Source organism: Lissotriton helveticus, chromosome 5_1, assembly GCF_964261635.1.
Source record: "Lissotriton helveticus chromosome 5_1, aLisHel1.1, whole genome shotgun sequence".
Taxonomy (NCBI): domain Eukaryota; kingdom Metazoa; phylum Chordata; class Amphibia; order Caudata; family Salamandridae; genus Lissotriton; species Lissotriton helveticus.
In genome coordinates, this window is record NC_136065.1 from 393,759,391 (window position 1) to 393,780,286 (window position 20,896).

At 46.5% G+C, this 20,896-nt stretch overlaps 1 protein-coding gene across 2 annotated transcripts in view; it reads left to right on the forward strand.

Annotated features, from left to right (window-relative positions):
• HSPG2 (heparan sulfate proteoglycan 2) overlaps window positions 1–20,896 on the forward strand; it is a 948,088-nt gene that overhangs the window by 474,678 nt on the left and 452,514 nt on the right. For both annotated transcript variants that reach the window (XM_078642606.1, XM_078642605.1), the window contains 3 exons: window positions 1,018–1,100; window positions 1,724–1,864; window positions 19,558–19,749. In XM_078642606.1, coding sequence (XP_078498732.1) covers window positions 1,018–1,100; window positions 1,724–1,864; window positions 19,558–19,749 — 416 coding nt within the window. The remainder of the gene's footprint in view (window positions 1–1,017; window positions 1,101–1,723; window positions 1,865–19,557; window positions 19,750–20,896) is intronic.

The following is a 20,896-nucleotide window of genomic DNA, read 5'->3' on the forward strand; positions in this document are numbered from 1 at the left end:
AGTACCTACCTGAAGCTAACCTTATTAATTTTAGAGAATAATATCAGACACAACTGCTACAACAGATCTATATATGTTTGAGTCTACAGCGCAAACCTAGCTAGAGAGATGACCAGTGCTGGACAAGGGCAAGCGCCCATGGCTTCCATTCAGGATCATTCACATTAAAGCTGACATTTTCTGAAAGGAGATTCTGGTTTGGAGATGTGATTTTCTCTGGAGAAGTACATATTTGCCTCTTTGCTGAGTTGCAGGAGCATTATCACGCTTCTGCCGCTGATGGTGATATTACTTAATATTCTGGCAGGTTGATTGGGATGTCCTCTGATTATCTCTTCTTTATTTGTTTTATTGTTTCTACTCTGAAGATGTCTTTGCTGCTAGTGTGGCGCTGCCCCCCCCAACCCCCAATCTTTTTAAAGCATACCCCATTGTGAAATTATGTTGCCTTAAGAAAACTATTAAGTTTATTGCGCTTAATTGTAAATCGATGTTGATGGTGATTTCTCAGTCTGCACGTGAGCACATCTAGAGAGGGTCACTTGCTGATGAGTCGGTGATCCCCGGCACCTGTTCTCATATGAACGCTTGAGGACGGAGTCCCTACTCAAAACATCTGATGGGATGTCAGGGTTGCATATTTAGATCCTGACTATTTCTGCTTAGCCTCTATTGCAACAAAGGGACCAGGTTACATTTTTCACTTGTTTAACAAAGGAATGGCTTGGCTTCCTTAGTAATAGTAGGATCTTGTACGTCTTAGAAATAATCAATTACATTTCTCCAGATTACCTCATATACATTTAGGTAAGGCCTTGTATGGGAAAGCAGTTTGAACAACCTTGATTCTCTATTATTCTGCCTCTGAATGAAAAAGGACAAAAGGTTGTTGCAGACAGTGTGCAATGTATTGCAAGTTGTAGATAGGACCATGCTCTTTTTGTAATTAAGTTGTCACATTGTAAGCTCCATGTTAGAAAGTAACCTGAATGTGTCTGTTTTTTTCCTTCCTTTTAGAGAGCTCTGGCACAGACTGCAGATGTGACTCACATGGCAGTTTAAGCAGCCAGTGTTATGCCAGGGGACAGTGTCATTGCAAGGTACATAAATAAAGTATTCGTGTTGCTGACAATATGCGTTCCATGCCAGTAGCGACAGCTGAGTCTGTGCTGGAGGCTTTGGTGCTCAGCTGTGTATTTCTTTATATGTTTGGTGAAGGGCTTAGAAAAAAGTGGTTTAATGAATGACCTACTCTATTTTGTTAAGCAAATAAGCGTGTCCATCTTGGGTCATATTGGGAAAATCAGTTCTATATTTTTGCGATTTAGATATACCAGCAATTAATCTAAATAAAAAAACATTTGACCGGATGTCTGGCATGGATCGGTTACTTGTAAGCAAACTTTGAACATCCCTAGTCTAAAACGTCCTTTGCAGAGTGAGGGACACTAACAACAGTAAGTGTGTTAAACAAAGATCAATTCTGGGATGAAAAGTTCACTTGACAGTAACCCATTACTGTTCCTATTGTGAAGCGCTCTGACGCTTTCGGGTAAAGTCCGCGCTATATAAAAACGCATAAATAAATAAATCAATACAGCGGGACATGTCCCCACCAAAGCGTCACTGGATTTAATTCATTGCAACAGATTTAAAGATGACACCAAAGGCTCCACCAAATCTTGGTGATTCAGATGCTTCCTTTTGTTTGTTTCTCTTTTAGCCAAACGTGGAGGGAGTCACCTGTGGAAGCTGCCGTGCCCACCACTTCCACCTGAGTGGTGATAATCAGGAAGGCTGCCTACCTTGCTTTTGCATGGGGGTCACCCAGCTGTGCACCAGCTCCTCCTATCATCGAGACCTGGTAGGTACCAGCACGTCACCTGATGCAGTGGGGGGCTGGCTTTGGTTGTGTTTATAGGGGACAAGCGCATGACACTCTCCCATTTCTCTAATTGACTCAACCTCCTCATTTTTAGGTCTCGCCTGCGCATCGAGCTTGCGAGCCTATTGCGGCTTAAACAACCTTTAACTAAGAAGCAAGGAATCGTGGCGATTCCTTGCAGTGCCCGTGACTTTTAAGCTCAATGCGCATGTGCATTGAGCTTAAAAGCGCGTGCACATCAGTTCCCTCAGCCGCAATCGCCGGCTGTTCCCTCAGCCGCATTCCTCCCGACACCTTTTGAAGTGAAGCTTAGCTTCACTTCAAAGGCCCCGGCTTCTTCACACCCACATGCCGCTCTCCCCGCTCCGCCCCCTCCCCTGCCCGCCGTGTGCATTTCTCCTCCACCCCCTCCCCACAGCAATGCCCTCCGTCTTGTTTGTTAATTTCCTCCAACTGCCCATCTCCTTTCAATAAGTTTCCATTTAATCGCCTACCTCTCGATGTCCCTCATCCTCATCTCAACTCATCTATCACTCCAGCTATCTCCTCTTACACGTTATACGAATATCTCTCTCTTCACCTCCGTCCCACGATCTCTCATCTCTCTTCCTTTCACCCTCTAATCACGATCGTCTATTCTGTTGCTCTCCCCTCGCTAGCCCTCTCCCCCACCTATTAATCTTTTCTGTTTTCTACGCATTTTCACCCTCTTACGTCTTCCTTTTCTCCCTCGTGCTTCCTTCATCTTTCCTTCTCTAACCATTTTCCTCGTCCGCCTCCCGCCATCTCTATACACCTCTCCCCTTCTGTGACCGTCACTCTCCTTCCCTGCATCTCCGTCGCTCTAAGCACCCCTATATCTCAGCCCTCTTACCCCCGTCGCACCTATTTAATCTCTAACTTCTGTCATGTCTCCCCAGTACCCATCTACTCCTGTTGGGTCACCTCGTGCTCTTCTCCTCTGTCCCACATGTCCTTTCATTTTCCCTCTCGCAATCCCATTTTACAGCTGCTCTTCTGATGTGTTCTCTCCATTGCTGCATGTTTCCTCTTTCTACTTTTTCCTATTGTCTGTTTCCCTACCCTCGCTCTCCCCAGCCCCCGCCTCCATTTGTCTCCGCTCACTCTCTATCCATTTCTCTGCACGTTTCCATCTCCCGGTTAAATAATATTTTATTGGCAAGACAAATCAGCTAGACATTCACGGAAGAGAACAGGACGAGCTGCCAGCCCTCCAGCCCTCGACCCTGTTCAATATGCCCTGTTCAGTGACGAGGGAAGGCACATGCCGAGGTGCCATTTCTGACAGGGTGGAAATAAGCCGTTCTGCAGGCCTGTGCGCGTTTCCCTCAGGGGAAAGAGTCCGAGTTTTTGTGCCGCGCTATGTTGCCGTTTGTGGGAGACGTTCGCTTGCTGTGGAGCACGATGCCATGGTGTAAATCTACATGATGTCACCCCGTCCTTCCGAATCCCCCCCCCTCACCAGTTTCTCACAACTCAGGGATAGTCGTAGAAATTGAGTTCAAGGGGTACCCCAGCCTGTCCCAGCCTCCCCCTGCAGGAGCCTGCACTACGCCCCTGGCTCCATACGATTTTTTTGCTACTCGCAATCACTCACCCTCACTCACCCTCACTCACCCTCACTCACCCTCACTCACCCTCACTCACCCTCACCCACACTCACCCTCACCCTCACTCACCCTCAATGCCTCAACCTCACTCACTCTCAACCCCTCACCCTCACTCACCCTCAACACCTCACCCTCACCCTCACTCACCCTCAACCGTTCACCCTCAACCCCTCACTCACCCTCACTCTCACTCACCCTCACTTACCCTCAACCCCTCTGCCTCACCCTCACTCACCCTCACTCACCCTCACTCACCCTCAACCCCTCAGCCTCACCCTCACTCACCCTCACCCTCACTCACCCTCAACCCCTCACCCTCACTCACCCTCACCCTCACTCACCCTCAACCCCTCACACTCACTCACCCTCACTCACCCTCAACTCCTCACCCTCACTCACCCTCAACACCTCACCCTCACCCTCACTCACCCTCACCCTCCCTCAACCCCTCACCCTCCCTCAACCCCTCACCCTCATCCCCTCAGCCTCGCCCTCACTCACCCTCGCCCTCACTCACCCTCACCCTCACTCACCCTCACCCTCCCTCAACCCATCACCCTCACTCACCCTCACTCACCCTCACTCACCCTCACTCACCCTCACTCACCCTCACTCACCCTCACTCACCCTCACTCACCCTCACTCACCCTCACTCACCCTCACTCACCCTCACTCACCCTCACTCACCCTCACTCACCCTCACTCACCCCCACCCTCACTCACCCCCACCCTCACTCACCCCCACCCTCACCCACACTCACCCTCACCCACACTCACCCTCACCCTCACTCAACACCTCACCCTCACTCACCCTCAACCCCTCACCCTCACCCTCACCCTCACCCTCAATCAGCCTCAACCCCTTACCCTCAATCACCCTCACCCTCACTCAGCCTCAACCCCTCACCCTCACTCAGCCTCACTCACCCTCAACCCCTCACCCTCACTCACCCTCAACCCCTCACCCTCACTCACCCTCAACCCCTCACCCTCACTCACCCTCACCCTCACTCACCCTCACTCACCCTCACTCACCCTCACTCACCCTCACTCACCCTCACTCACCCTCACTCACCCTCACTCACCCTCACTCACCCTCACTCACCCTCACTCACCCTCACTCACCCTCACTCACCCTCACTCACCCTCACTCACCCTCAACCCCTCACCCTCACTCACCCTCACTCACCCTCACTCACCCTCACTCACCCTCACTCACCCTCACTCACCCTCACTCACCCTCACTCACCCTCACTCACCCTCACTCACCCTCACTCACCCTCACTCACCCTCAACCCCTCACCCTCACTCACCCTCAACACCTCACCCTCACTCACCCTCAACCGTTCACCCTCAACCCCTCACTCACCCTCACTCTCACTCACTTACCCTCAACCCCTCAGCCTCACCTTCACTCACCCTCAACCCCTCAGCCTCACCCTCACTCACCCTCACCCTCACCCTCACTCACCCTCAACCCCTCACCCATCCTCACCCTCACTCACCCACAACCCCTCACACTCACTCACCCTCACCCTCAACTCCTCACCCTCACTCACCCTCAACACCTCAGCCTCACCCTCACTCACCCTCAACGCCTCACCCTCAACACCTCACCCACCCTCACCCTCACTCACCCTCAACCCCTCACCCTCAACACCTCACCCTCATCCCCTCACCCTCACTCACCCTCACAACACATATTGTGTTACAATAGGTGTCACATTTGCGGAAGATAAAACTATCTAGAGATGTAGCATAACGACCAGAGCTGCCATATAAGTCACGTAAATACTAAACATGTTGCATTCCAAATGCTATAGGTGTCACATTTGCAAAAGTTATAACTATTGGCATTGTAAATGACAAAGCCATCAATATAGCAATTTTAACATCGCAAAAAAAAAAAAATTGTAATTTACAAGACCAATAACTACAACTTTTCTAATGCGATACTTATTGCATTCCAACACCACTCATCCACGCAACGCCACTCATCCACGCAACGCCACTCACACACGCAACGCCACTCACACACGCAACGCCACTCACACACGCAACGCCACTCACACACGCAACGCCACTCACACACGCAACGCCACTCACACACGCAACGCCACTCACACACGCAACGCCACTCACACACGCAACGCCACTCACACACGCAACGCCACTCACACACGCCACTCATCCACGCAACGCCACTCATCCACGCAACGCTACTCATCCACGCAACGCCACTCTTCCATTTGCAAAAAGAAAAATGTCTAACTATTCTATTGCGAGACCTATTGCATTTCCAATGCTTGTTAATTTTTGGCGTTAACATTTTTTCACAAGTTGAGAATCTGTGATTCAGTTAACTACCACCCTCAATGTATGCATGTTATTGGGTGACCAACACCACCTTTAAAGTCTGAAGGTGACTACAATATATAAGATGCACAAAAGGTGATGGGAAGCGGAAAAGGTGATGGGATAAATGCTTGCATATAGTTTAAACACTGTCTTGGCATAGCATTCCAACTCATTGTATTTTCCCCCCCAGGCCACCTCCGATTAGACCCTGCCAAATGCAAATCTGCCTTGGTCCTTTTCCAAGAGGAACAGTTCTGCACGAACCGCCAAGCCCTCTCTCAACCTGAATGCAAGGCCAATTTTGGCATATTTGGGCCTCTTCATTCTTGTGCAATTTGCAGTGGCACAGTGACCAAGGGACTTATGTTTGGGCATACCCTTGCCACGTAGTGAATTCCATCAAATAGACAAAGGGGTAAAGAGGAATCCTTGCAAAAATTCGAGCCACTTGCAATCGCTCGGTTTAGAGTTACTACCCATAGTTTGTTTTGCCAGATGTGGGTCCCGTGCTGTTTGTGCCATAGGGTCTAAGCTATAACTCACTGATGAGGCCTGAATAGTCCTTTCTGGCAGAGGCCTCAGTTGGCAGTTCGGGATGGTCTGTTCCTTTTGAGGAGCAGGGTCAGCACTGATTTGCATAAGGCAGGTAGACTATTGCTAGCATTCCTCCCATTACCTTTTTGTGTATTAGGTTAATACAATGTATTTAAGAATTAAACACGTTCACAAGAATACGAAATATCAAGGAGCATAAGGTTAAAATTCCAACATGTTATTTTCATTCGAACCACTAAGCCTTCCATTTCGCAGAAGTAACTATTGAACCATAAATAGGAGTGATTAAAATAGGCCTTTTGGTTTTATGGTATTTAAAAAAATATTTGCCTTTTAGCCACATTTATTTCGTGCTCATCTTATTTTTAAAAATCCAGATATCCATATTTGTTTTCTGCAACCCCCCCCCACCCGAAATTGCAAATGGTATAAATATCAAAATTTGCTTCACTCATAAGAATGCACTTAGTGCTGGATAACTGTGTGTATATGTGTGTATATGTATATATATATATATATATATATGTATGCATCCGTATAGAATACTGCAGTTATAGTAAATACACATGAAAATAAGGACTTATGTAAGGCAGTCTCATCCCCTTTTCACCTCTACATGCATGCATGCATTCAGTCTGTACAACTGTTTGTCACTCAAAAGAAGACCTACTTTCCAGATGTTTCCTTTAAAAAACAAACAAAATACAGGCTGTAGCTGGCTCTGTATATACTTTACCAAAATGAGGTATAGTGTACACAGAGTCCAGTGGAACCCCAGAGGTAGACAGAGGTAAAAATAGATAGCACCTTACTCTCCATTTGTGGTAGAGTGGGCGAGCAGTAAGCCTTTATCAAGGGTAGTGTTAAGAATTTGTTGTACACACTCAATCAGCAAATGATGTCACAGACTCAAAGACTGAACTCAGACCAATTTGTTTTGTATACAAATATTATTTAGTTATTGTATTTCTAGAACCAAGCCAAACCTGGCACAGGTAAGTGAAATAAATACTTTGCAAAATCTTATGCACTTTTTTACAATTGAATGCAGGTTCAAACGCAGTTGATTGAAATACAGATAAGTCAAAATTACTTTTTAGTTACTTTACAGAATACTTTGTACGTTACTTTTCAGATTACTTTCTAAGTTACTTTTTCTACTCACTGTGATATGCCTAGATATCACACTTGGACATTTCCTAGAGAAAAGGTAAGCAAATCAGTTTTTGTACAGTTGCAGTTTTTCATATTTCCATACAAATCAACTCCACACAAAATAATTTTCAAGGGAAAAACAGTCAATGTATTCCTATGGCGAGAAATTAAGTTATTGGTTAACAGGTAACTACTGTGTTGTGGGAGTTGGTATTCTGGGATTAGAACCAGGGTCAAGCATGCACTCTCAAAACACCCTCAGCGGCATTAGGGCGGCCGGGTGCAGAGTGCTGAGGCCCAATGTTATCCAATTGGGGATAGGGGGCTTCTGGTTGGTGGCTGCTCACAAGCAGGCCACAGGATTGTGAGGGCAAAGCTCCTGGTGTGAGGTTCGGGGCAAAAGGTGATCTGAGTTAGCACCCAAAGTACAACCACAGCGGCGCAGGGGCGGCTGGGTGCAGGGTGCTTGTTTTGGCGTCGGGTGCCCTGTAGGTTTCAATGGGGTTTCTCCGGTTACAACAAAGACTGCAGGCTCGGGGGTTAAGATCTCCTGAAGGTGACCCTGGGTTGGAGAGGTACGTTGGGATGCCTGGGAGACTGTCGGCTGGAGCACCCAAGGCCGTGGGACGTCGGGTGCAGGGGTGTCTTTAGGCATCAGGTTTTTCTTACCAGGTCCTGTTGCGTTCGGGGGGATCCTCCAGAAAGATACTGCAGGCGTCGTGGAGAGGATCCAGGCAGGTCCGAGTTCACCAGATCTCAGGTCAGGATCGCCAGGGAGACCTCCTCGTGGTGTAGGGCCACTCGAACTTGGGCCGTAGGCGTCCGGTGCAGAGTGGTTTCAGACTTGGGGTTTTGGCTGGGGCCTGGTTCTTTGGGTGAGCAAATCAGGTGCTCACGGGAGACAAAGTTGGAAGGCAGGACATGTCCTTTGGGTTTTTGAGGTTGCTGGCTGCAGGACACACCAGGATTTCGCTGGATCAGGTTTGAGGTGGGGGCAGGAGGGTAGGACTGGAGCCAAGTCAGTGGGCGTCCTCTTCTTAGCTTCAGCACGGATTCTTCAGTCCTTTCATTCTTGGTCGGTTCTTGTCTGAGGAGGCAAGGTTCAGGGGTGCCCCTAAATACTAGTTTTAGGGGCATTACAGGTAAGTAACAGATTGACTATTCGAAAGTAACAAGGACCCCCTGGTAATTCCAATTCCTAGGGCAGGGTAATACACAGTGAAAAGTAACTTCCTAGGCAATCATACAAATAAAAGGCAAATTCTGAATATGTAAACAATTTTTTAATCTTTTATTAATTTGTTCATTGCATGTGAATTGCACAAAATCTTAATACACAGTATTATTCTATACCTATATGTAATAAAATCATCACAGTCATAAAAATCAATATTTTATAAAAAAGAAAGTAGAAAATCCTGTGGCAAGACTGTTTACTTTTCGACGTGCGTTTCGGCGTGAGTTACGCCTTCGTCAGGGAAAAGCCACAATTCCTGTAATTAATAAAAAGAGTACTAAGCAACATTTCCAACATGTTATTGTATCGCATATCTGTATTGTAATTAACGTTACATCTGTATGACTGACACATTTTAAACTGGTTATTTGGTATGTCTTGATTTCATATTTCTAAGAGACCATGTAATGTTCTTCAGACAGTACATGTGAGAAAGTGCCATCTTTCTTGCCTTGGTATGCCCCCACTTTTTTCTGAACTGCTGATGTGCTCGACTGAGTGTGCCCTGGGTCCCTGCCAATCAGGTACCCTGGGCCTGTGTTCCTTCCCTAAAAAGAAAAGCTATGCTGAAACAAAATACCCAATTGCCACCTCTGGCCACCTGTCGGCCCCCAGTAAAATGGTACCTTAGGTACCCAGGGCATGGTGACCAGAGGAGACCCCTGAGGGCTGCCCCACCTATTGTGCCACCCTCAGGTGCCCTGTACCCTCGCACCCACACCCTGCCTTTGCAGGCTGAGTGCCTAAGTACAGAACTAAAACAAGAGTCGGCATGGCACACATCCCTGCGTGCCATGCCCACAGAACCCACTGCCCTGGCATACTTCAGTAACCCCTCTAGCTGGGTGCCCTATGCCAGAGGTGAGGGCACAAGGGCATGAGCCCTGTGCCCCTACAGTACCCAGGGCCATTCCTGGGCACTGTAAGTGCAGTGATGTCATTAAGAGTATATGGTGCTGGGAGGTTGTCATTATGAACTCCACAGCACCATAATGGCTACACTGAAGACTGACAAGTTTGGTACCAAACTTCTCAGCACATTAAACCCGCACTGATGCCAGTGTGGGATTTAATGTAAAATGCACGAGAGGGCATCTTAGAAATGCCCTCCAAAACCCGAACCTACAATCCACGTCTGGGCTGAGTGGCTGCAGAGGCTGCCACACAGCAGACATGTTGCTGGACCCCTGGGTGGAGAGCCCCCGCTCTCCTGGGCCTGCAACAATGCACATCCTGGGCGAGGTGATGTGTCTACTCCCCCAGGATGGACATGGGGAAGCTTCAAAGGCCTACCGCCTCTGAGAGCTTCTCCAGACCATTTAATGTACCCAGCAACTGGCCCCCCACCCGTTCTACCCCCCTCTGGCGGGAAGACTGGCGGGAAAAACTACGACAGGAAGGAGGGTGTGCCAACCTTTGCCAACCCCACCCCTCAGGTGGAGGAGGCGAGGTGAAGCACGACCCGGGCTCCGGCCATCTTGTAGATGGGGAGCCCTGCCCAATCCCAGCTAGGCTCCTGCCCCCTCCCACAGGAGAGGAGCAAGCTAGGGGATATTCTCACCCCAGGACAGGGGCCCATTGGTCCCTGCCCTTGCCCTACTTGTAACGCCCCTAAATTTAGTATTTAGGGGTTCCCTGAAACTTCCTTCCTCAGATCCCGATATCAAAAGAAGAAAGAAGATCAAGAAGAAGACCCGCCGCGCAGCTGCTAACAGGACAACAACAACTGACTTGGCCCCAGCCCTACCGGCCTGTTGATCCTGGAACCTGCTCCTGCCTAATCCCGGCGACCTCCGCGGACAGCAACCTTGGGACACCCAGAGGACCTGCCTGCCTTGACCCTCTCGAAGACTCCCATCAGCAGAGGCTCTGCTGCAACACCCCACCTGGTGCTCACCAGGAAGCTCCGGACCAGCCCACTCTGCACCCCGGGCTGGGCTAACCCGAACCTAAACCACGAGGACGTCCCCCCAGCGACTGGGACCCAAAGTCCAGTGCCCAAAGACCCTCCTGGACGAACCAGCCGACGCCTGCAGACTCAGAACCAGGGGCCACCCCAACCGCGAGCAGCCAAGGGTAAGCTTTTCCGACCTCCAAAGACACCCCTGCACCCGGTGCCCCGCGGCCCCCTGTGCCTCCCTTTGGGGTACCTACCTGTGCTCCTTCATCCCAACTTACCTCTCGAAGTGCTGATCGGCGCTGGAGAGTCACAGTCCCCGAGCCTGCAGCCTTTGTTCCTCTTTCAAGATCCTCATTGGATAACATTGAGAGCCCGACTGCCTAAAAGCACCCTGCACCTAGCCGCCCGAGTGCCGCTGGCTGTGACCTCTTTGCCCTATCCTACTTCCCCCCTTGCCCAGAGCAAGTGACCAGGAGCCCAGCTCCCAGAGCCGCGTGGCCTGCTAGCCAGCAGCCAACAACCGAAGGCCCCCTTTCCCTCATTGGATAACATTGGGCCTACCTACCTTTGCACCCGGCCGCCGCTGTGCCGCTGGGACTGAACTAACTGTACTCACCTGACCCTTGGGGACCACTGAGTCTACGCCCAGAACCCTAACTTCACCAACGAAGTACTCACCTGGAAACCGGTAATTCACTTACCTGCCATTGGATAACATTGACCCATTTTTGACTCGAAAATGTTCTAAGTGTGAAGTTTTGAAAACTGAAAATATTCCTATAAAATCAGCCAAAGTCCGAATTCGAAACTACTTGCCTGTGATCAGGAGAGACGCCAGTACTGTACCTTTCAGCCCAGTACTGAACCGCAAACGTAATCCCTAGCGAGTTTACTAGTAACCTGTATTTTCTCCATAGGAACCCATTATCTGCTTTTCTATGAAATTTCTTCTAAGTGCCAGCTTTTGAAAACTGCAAATGTTCTTTAAAAATCGTACGAAATACTCAAACGCAATCACCTACCTGTTTCGAGTTAAGCCCCCAGCGCTGGCCCTAGGAGACTAGTGCTGGGTTACAAAAGTAACGCGATCGTAGTTTACCTGTAACCTGAATTTCCTCCCATTGGACAACATTGTCAGAATCACCTTGAAAAGTTTCTAAGTGTGAACTTTTAAAACCGCTTTATATTCAGGAAAATTCATCACAGTAACTAAAACGTTTTTGCTAATCTGGTTTCAGCTTAGACCCCAGGACTGAATCTAAGATATAGTCCTGGAACTACCAAACTAAACCAAAAAAGAAATCAACAGTACTTTCCTCTGAAAAACCCATTGAGCCCAATGCTAGTGTGTTTCAGAACTGTATTGCTGATTAGCTATCCTGTAAAGTATTTACATGCGAGTACTCGTACCTTGAAAAGTATATTTTGATAACTGTTGGTTCTAAAGATAAAACAAATATATCTGTGGATATAAAAACAATTGGCCTGGAGTTCAGTCTTTGAGTGTGTGAAACCTTTTGCTGACTGAGTGTGTACAGCAAGTGCTTTACACTGTCCTCTGGTACTGCCTTACTGCTCGACCAAGCTACCACTTTGGAGAGTAAGGTGAGTTCTGACTTTAACCTCTGTTCTACCTCTGGGGTTGGTGGACTCTTTACACACTGTACTTCCTTCTAGTCCAGTATATATAGAGCCACTTTCTCACAGTACATTTTCTAGGTATATCTTAAGATAATAGAACAAAATATATACATTTACATTTGTAGGTACATTTGTAAAAAAACATACTAAATCATTACATCTAATAGAGGTGAAAAAAGAAGTGATATAGCAGGTCCCAAGCAGCTCAAGGTGGTTTTTACTAAACCCTAAATGATAAGTGGTTATCTAGAATAAGTTCACAATTTATATACCTGCACTCCAGAGTAGAATTGCCAGAGTTCAGTAGAAATTAAAATATCCCAAGAGGGGAGGTACCAGATAATACAAAACATCAAATGTAGTTGCGTAGTATTGTAATTTTTAGTTTATAATATATATTTTTTAACCATTTGAGGTAATGTTATCTATACCTTGCTTATTATGTACTGCTCCAACCAGGGTGTGGTGATTGTAGATCATTCAGGATAGTAGATTGAAATTCCTTTTTGTAATATGGACGTGACTGGCTGGACTAAATGGTCCGATCTAAAGTTAAAAAAGCTACTGTTATTTAGTGTTTAATAATATACCTGGGCATTTATATACAGGTCAGATTAAGTTGGCATTTCCTAGCATTACCTCAATTCGATGTGAGAAACTGGTCCAAAGATAAAATCAGTTGTTGTATCTCGCATGGAAGGCAAACATGTATCGCGTAGATGGCGAACATATAGAGGATTTGATATATCCTAATAAAATGGAAAAAGGGGATAAGAACTAAGCAGCTTATTTGGATTATAGTTTAATATTTTATATATACATTCTTACAAATCCTTTATGGATATAGGGCTGGTATAACATCTCTTATGTTAGGACTCTTAATGTTCTGTTAGTGTTTATATATTACTTTCTCTGGTGCCTGATCTATGGTTCGACATGATAATCTGCGGCAATCAAATATTGATTGAAGTAGTCGAACTTTTACATATCTAAACTGCCGCTCATGCATGGCGTTACTTCTGTTGAGACCGAATGATGCCTTTGTGTATATTCTAGATCGACATGACACATAATAGCTAATTCGCTCACGTTGTTTACTGATTAAATCAAGACGTCTCGATTAATGGTATGCTACAAAGTAGCAAGGGGGGTGCCAGTGCATCTAGAGCAGTAGCAAAGAATAATACATTCTGGTTTAGGTCTAATACGCAACATAGCAAACAGCTAACGCACGCTTTTATAGCTTAAAGAAAAGCGTGTCAGTTTCTAGTATCGGTACAATGTTGCAGTAAACGAGACAATGCGTCTAAAATGGTAACAAATTCCTATATTTTAGTGCTGACCTTAGTAAAAGTTTTCTATCATGTGCGGGACCTTCTTATGATGTGTAACAGTGTGTCCCTTGATGCCGAATGGAAAATAATTGCCGCATTTACGCTACATTTGAATAGACCCGATGTTGTCGGTTGGCGCGTTACTAGTGACGTCTGCAGGAGATGTCTTCATGAAACGTAAAACGCTACTCACATGGCGTTTTACGTACGTCCAGCATGGACATAATGGAAATCGGGCACAGTCCTATTTCCCTATTATTTCTAAGGTCGAAAGATTTTCTGGCTGGTGTAATTTTAACATCACATGATAAAAATAGCTACATGTAGCTCACTATTAAATACCAAAAAATACAAATAATTAAAGAAAATTATTTAGAATAGTGTTCGAATATTAACCCGAACTACTATTAAAATTGTAAGCTGCCTAACCTCTTATCTATTAACCATAGATTTATTTACCACTTAGAGAAATATTGCTTCCAATACAAAAGTAACAGATTGACACCAATGTGTCCCTTCCTTAGGGTTGGTACACCCCCTATTATGCCACTCTCCAGTGGGAGGGGGCATATGCCTCACTCTGGTCGGCTGGGTCCCCTCATCTGCAAGATGGTGAGTACTGAGAGTTGTGCTTCACCTTGCCTCCCCCACCTGAGTGGTGGGGTTGGCAAAGGTGGCCACACCTCCCTTTCTCACTTGGTTTTCCTGCCGATTCTCCTGCCCAAAGTGGGGGGGCAAAACCGATGGGGGCCAGTTGCTGGAAGCAGCAAAAGCCCTGGGGAAGCTCACAAAGGTGGACTCTGCCCATCCTGGGGAGGAGGCTTGGCACCTAGTTCCACTTTGTGCATGGTTTCAGACCCTGAGAGCAGCAAGCTCTCGACCCAGGTGTCCAGAAACGTGTCTGGTGGTGGCAGCTGGCGAGCAGCCACTCAGCCTGGACACTAGTGTTAGGTTGTTTTTCAGGGGGCATCTCTAAGATGCCCTCTGTGTGCATTTTTTGTTAAATCCCACACTGGCATCAGTGTGGGTTTAATGTGCTGAGAAGTTGGATACCAAACTTCCCAGTTTTCACTAAAGCCATTATGATTCTGTGGAGTTCGTAATGACAAACTCCCAGCATCATATACTCTTACCGGCATTACTGCACTTAAAATGTTTAAGAATTGGCTTAGACACTGTAGGGGTACAGGGCTCATGCACCTGTAACCTCACCACTGGTATAGTGCACCCAGCCAGAGGGGTGACTGATCTATGCCAGGGCAGTGGGTTGTAGGCATGGCACACAGAGATGTGCCATGTCGACTCTTCACTTTGGTCTGCACCAAAACATGCCGCCTGCAATGGCACTGTGTGCATAAAGGTGCAGGGCCTCTAAGGGTGGCACAATAAGTGCTGCAGCCCTTAGGGGCCTTCCCTGGCCACAGTGCCCTTGGTACCTGTGGTACCATTTACAAGGGACTGACCTGTGACCAAAGAGTGCCAATTGGGTTTTATTTTCAGTGCAGCTTAGGGTAAGAACATAGGCCCTAGCTACCTGTTTGGCAGGAACCCAGGGCACACTCAGTCAAAGTACATTAGCAGGTCAGCAAAAAGTAGGGGCAACTGTGCAAAAAGAAGGCACTTTCTTACACAGGTCAACACATTATTTTATTTATTTATTTATTTTTAACATCTTTTTATTAGGTGTTTGTGCAACACAGCAACAACTGAACATACAACACCCATTCTGTCCCCTCTGATGGCTGTGGAGAACGTTGTTACATAAGTATATATCTACATACTATGGACAAGATCTAGGAAATCCAGATACATTTAAAGAAGTTTTCCCTCCTCTTCTGCTCATACAGGCTTGTTGCCCCCTGTAGTAAAGTGTCCATTTTGACATGATCACCCCCACTTTTTGCCCCGTATTTGATGCGATTCTGACTGAAGTACACTGGGTTTCTGCTAACCGGGTTCCCAGTGTCAGTGCTCTTTCCCTGAAACGAGGTAACTGTTCAATTGTACCCTAATTGGCATGACCTTTATCACCTCTAAATCCCTAGTAATGGTACCCTTGGTACCTAGGGCGTGGGTACTAAGGAGGGTCACTAAAAGCTGCAGCATGTATTGTGCCCTTCTTAGGGACCCACCACCAAACTCATGCAGACTGCCATTGCAGGCTGCATGAAATGGTGCCAACAAATGTGAAAACATGACATGGCACACACCCTGTGTGCCATGTTCAAAAACACCGCATGACATATATGTAAGTCACCCCTACAGCAGGCCTTATCGTCCTAAGGCAGCGTGCATTATATTACATGTGGGGACATATCTGCATGAGGAGCAGATATGCCCCTCTGCTGCCTAGTTCAATTACTAGATTGCACCAGTGAACAGGGAAGCCACCTTACGTACATGCAATGGGCTCTGGTCATTACGAGTTCCCCAGCTACATGATGGCGTCACTGAAACCTATAGTGTTTGGTATCAAACACCTCATCTTAATAAATCTGTACTGATGCCAGTAGTGGATTTATTAAGATATGCACCCAGAAGGCACCTTAGAGGTGCCCCCCTGAAAACCTACCAGCCTCTTAGTGTGGTGGCTGACTGGTCTTGTCCAGCCTGCCACCACACACTCGTTTCTGACCCCCTGCAGTTGAGAGCCCACTCTACCATATCTATTTACCATACCGTAACCTTTGATATGTGACCCTGGCGTCCCCCAGACCTGGGAGATGCCACCCCCTGCCCTGAGGCCCACTCTGGATCAGGACAGGTGGGAAATTAGCTATTCAGTAAGTGTGTTGCACCACCAGGCTAGTCACACCCCTAAGGTGGGCTGCCTGATATGCTCCACGAAAGAAGGATGCCACCGTCTTCCTTTTTTTGGAATTAAGAACTCAGGTTTGAGTTATGCCCACTGCCTACAGGAAGTGGTCATATGGGGGATTTAGTGACCCCAAGGGTAAGTAGCCCATTGGCTACTACCTATCACGCCCCAGAATGCCCCTAAATTCATTATTTAGGCGGACCCCTGACTGCAGGATTCGCCTTACTATGAAGGATGTGGCTAAACTACTAGAGCGGATGAATTTGAAGCTGAGGAAACAGGTTCGAGCCTGGCGGTTCGCTCAAACATCCTGCGATTCTGGGGAAATCACTCAATCTCCCTGTGCCTACAAATAAATGTGTCCATCTGTAATGCAATTGGTGCGCATGTAAAGCGCTCTGACACTTTCGGTTCCAGTTCGCGCTATATAAAATTGCTAAAGAAAGAGGACAAAGAAGAGCTGGAGAAGCGATTACTGTTGGCTACCTGTGGACTTTGGCACCAAACCCTGTCTGCTACTCCTGTCCCGACAGTTGACATCCTCCAAAAGCCTCGAAGAGCTGCCACCACTTCTCCAACTAGCCAGCATCTCCCTTGAAGTGGAGGAGCCACATCCCTTCAGCCTGCAGGCACCAACCACAACGTCTGGTTCATCATTCTGCTGACCACCGGATCCACCAATGCAGCAGGCACCCAGGAGGATGTCACCATGCTCCAGAGGGTCAGACAAGTCTCCCCTCCACATCTGGAGGCCCCAGGAACCTTAGAAGCCACCCTGCACCAATACCTGAAAACCTGACCACTTGCAGCAACCAAGGTATGTTTAGTGTCGAGCCCGGACACCAACACCGCCAAGACAGATCTACTGATGTGGGACTCACCCTGTGGAGGTCTGACCAAGAGCCCGGCGCACCTTCAACGTATGAGAACAGCCGACCAAACCCCTCGCCACCCGAGCTCCCCAACCCAGGTTCCCAAACATCAACTGTGCCTCCCCCCTGCTCCCAAGACCGTCATGAGCTGATCCCCCCCCCCCCTTTTCGAAGCTTTCGGACTTCTCCTCAAGTCACTCTCTGCAGCCTGTTTCTAGGTACCCCCCTACTTTGTGAACAGTGTGGCACACAAGACTACCAACCTGTCCAGCACATCTGCACCCAGAGACTCCAGGGCAGGTAAACCCGAACTGCTGGTGGAGCTTATGACCTTGACCCCATAGCACTTAAGTCCTAAAGGGAACCCCTGAAATAAGATTGCAAATACTTGTATGCAGTATATGTTTTTGTCCATAGGAAAGCATTACAGCGTAAAAGTGCATTTGTGTGATATTTTTGCTTGACTGTAACAACTCATAACTTGAAAAGGACTTACCTAATTCTGAAGCTCTTGGCGTCAAATGTAGTATGAAAATCTTGGTTATTTTTCTAAGTTGGTCTCTTTTTGAGTGTGTGTCTCTATTATTGCCTCTGTGTGTTAAACAAATGCTTACTTGGCATTACCCTCAAATACGTCTACACTTAAGCCTCGTCAAACAATAAGGCTCATCTGGGCTTTCTACATAGTGTACCTCATTTTGGTGCTCTACATAAAAAGCCAGCTTCCTAAACCCCCCTAACCACGGAAGTCTCCCTTATCCGAAAAAAGATTATATTCCTTGTTACTGGGCGGCGACTCCCAGAAACCCTGTCTCTAGACGGCCTATTGCCCGGTATATTGGTTCCTCAGCCTGTTAGCAACACATTTGTTTCTGTTCAAGAGCAGTAGGTGCAGTGAATTTCTATAGAGCTTTGCAGACGTCCTATATATGCTAACCACTGACTGTTCTGCAGTCCTTCATGAGCAGGTGAATGATGAAGTTAATGAAGTGGCTTTAGTGGAAACAAAATGACTCCTTGAATGCAACCTACCACTGGGCTCTCCATCTCCCCAACTCAGTTTGCTAATGGATGAGATTAACTTGGGGTCTGCAAAGGGCTAATCGTAATAATTAAAATTGAAGATGATTCTATTGTCACCTGCACTGCTTTGGGATGAGCACTGAGATTCAGTACCCTTTCCGGGTACTTGCCTTGCTGCTTAGTAGTTTTTATTTCCTTGTCTAGTGGAAAGGTTTTAATAGGGAGTGTGGTGTACACAGTACAGTATTCTGACTTAATGTGGTTGAATGATGGTTCCTGTGTAAAATCTGGGAAATCTAGGAAAACAGAGCCATCTGTACTCATTTAATGTGTGTGACCACTGAGCCTGAATCCCTATGCTTTAGCTCCATTACATTCAGTTTGCAGAAGTGAAAAAGCCTGTTAATTCTGCAGGTAGATTGTGCCAGTGTTTTCTTCAGTGATGCCTTTTCCCAGAAAGAGATGGTTTTGCATAGAGCTGTGGTTGATACCAAAGCGTCTTAACATTCTGCTGCAGCTTATGGTCACTTCTGCTGTTATTAATAACAGTGATGTGAAGACACTCCCGCTGTAGTTGGGTAGCATGTTCGAAAAAGTGCTGTCATAAGCCTTTTTTATGTCTACTGGTCGATTGTACCAGCATGGGCATTTGTGATGTAATGCTGCTGCAGCAGATAATGGACAGTACTAGTGTTGGCACTGGTGATGACATTACTTGGTTACATTTGTTTGTGGATTGTCCTAGTGTTGAGTGCCTTTAGTCCTCCTCAACTGATGAATTGTGTCTGCAAGACCATTCTTGATGTCATTACCCTTCCAGAGCAGATGGTAAATTTGATTAGTTCTGACATCAGAAATGTCTCTGGTGAGGTTTGTTTACAGATTGTAGTAGCATTGGATGTTAGCATCTGGTGAATTACACAGTTCAATAATGTTATGAATGATTATTACTTGTGAGCTTTGCTGGAAGAGATCCAACTAAATCTGAAAACTTCAACATAGTAGAAATGCTAGAGAGTCATTGTAGAGATTGACATATTCTTGATGTGTCCAGTGCGGGTGGCCAATGCCAAACCCATATACACACTGAATGGAAACGGTTAGTTCTCTGAGGCTGTCTGTAAACTTTACCTTTTCTATCTTTGTAGGTCACAAGCCCATTCCTGCCAGGAAACTTCCAAGACTTTGCTCTAGTGAACCGCCAGCACAGCACACGCATTACCACAGGATTCACAGTGGAGATGTCAAGTGATGGATCACATCTATCATATAACCAGTTTGGACAGCTTGGTCAAGAGTCCTACTTCTGGCAGCTTCCAGACAGTTACCAAGGAGACAAGGTATGGCTGGAGAACACCAAATCATTCTCCCTTTAACTTTAATCAGTTAACGTTGATATGATTAGCTGCTTGTTGACATCAACAGGGATCTTGCTATCTCATTGATGCATGGTGGCAAGAGTTTCTATAAACCAGTCAGGAGAGCATAAATGCCAATAGGGAATTAGCCCAGTTTAATGAGAGGCAACACTTTTCTGAAATATGTTTTGGCCAGCACCAACTTTACGTAAAGTTGATGTGGCCTACTGAAAATGAGGGTAAACTTAGCAAACTACCTACTTGACCCATCAGGTTCAATTGTTTACCTTTTTGTCACTCTTTTTTCATATTGTATGGAAGGCTTGCCACACCATCGAAAAGCACCAGGATGTGAAGATGTGTGCTGTTACGGAATTGTTAATTTCATTATGTTTTTCTTCTTTATATTTTTTTTATCAGTGTGTCTAAAGATATGTCACATAATATATCATATCATGCTAACATTCAAGAAGCACCAGCCTTATTAGGACTCACTTTATTATTTTAATGTGGTTCTTTCCAATTTTATGTATCAGTAATATCGCTGAAAGATACTTGGAACTGCAAGGTTGTTGCATTGGTAGAGTATGATGTACCTATTGTCTTAGTTGTAACTATTAACTGTAATGCCATTTATTACATGCAAAGCACCATGATCCTATTGTTCATTAGCTTGTTTGTTCTCTAAGTCTGAAAAGCTAATGTACCTCGCCAATTTGTACTTTGCTTAACAAAAAGGAGCCAGCATACATCAAGGTTGTTGGAGAAACACTTTAAGAAAGACTCCATCTTACTGATTAATGTATTAATGCATTCTCCTGATGCTTTGCGAGTTCCTGCACTTCTTTTGATACAAATGCTTAAAGACCGCAGTGTCTGTCTAACATGTCTGAAACAGTTCAGATTCTATGTTCTATTATTTAAATCTTTGATATAGTGCTAAACTCATCCCGGAATGAACATCTCGGGGCTGTAACGGCAGGTAGATGTCGAGAGGCAGCATTTAAAACAGCCAAGTTTTAAGGTGTTTTTTAAATTCTACAGGACTAGGCCATAAGCGAATGAACTGAGCGAGTTTGTTCTAGTGGATGGAGCCAGATAGGAGAGGGCTCGGCTTCTGTATTTGGCG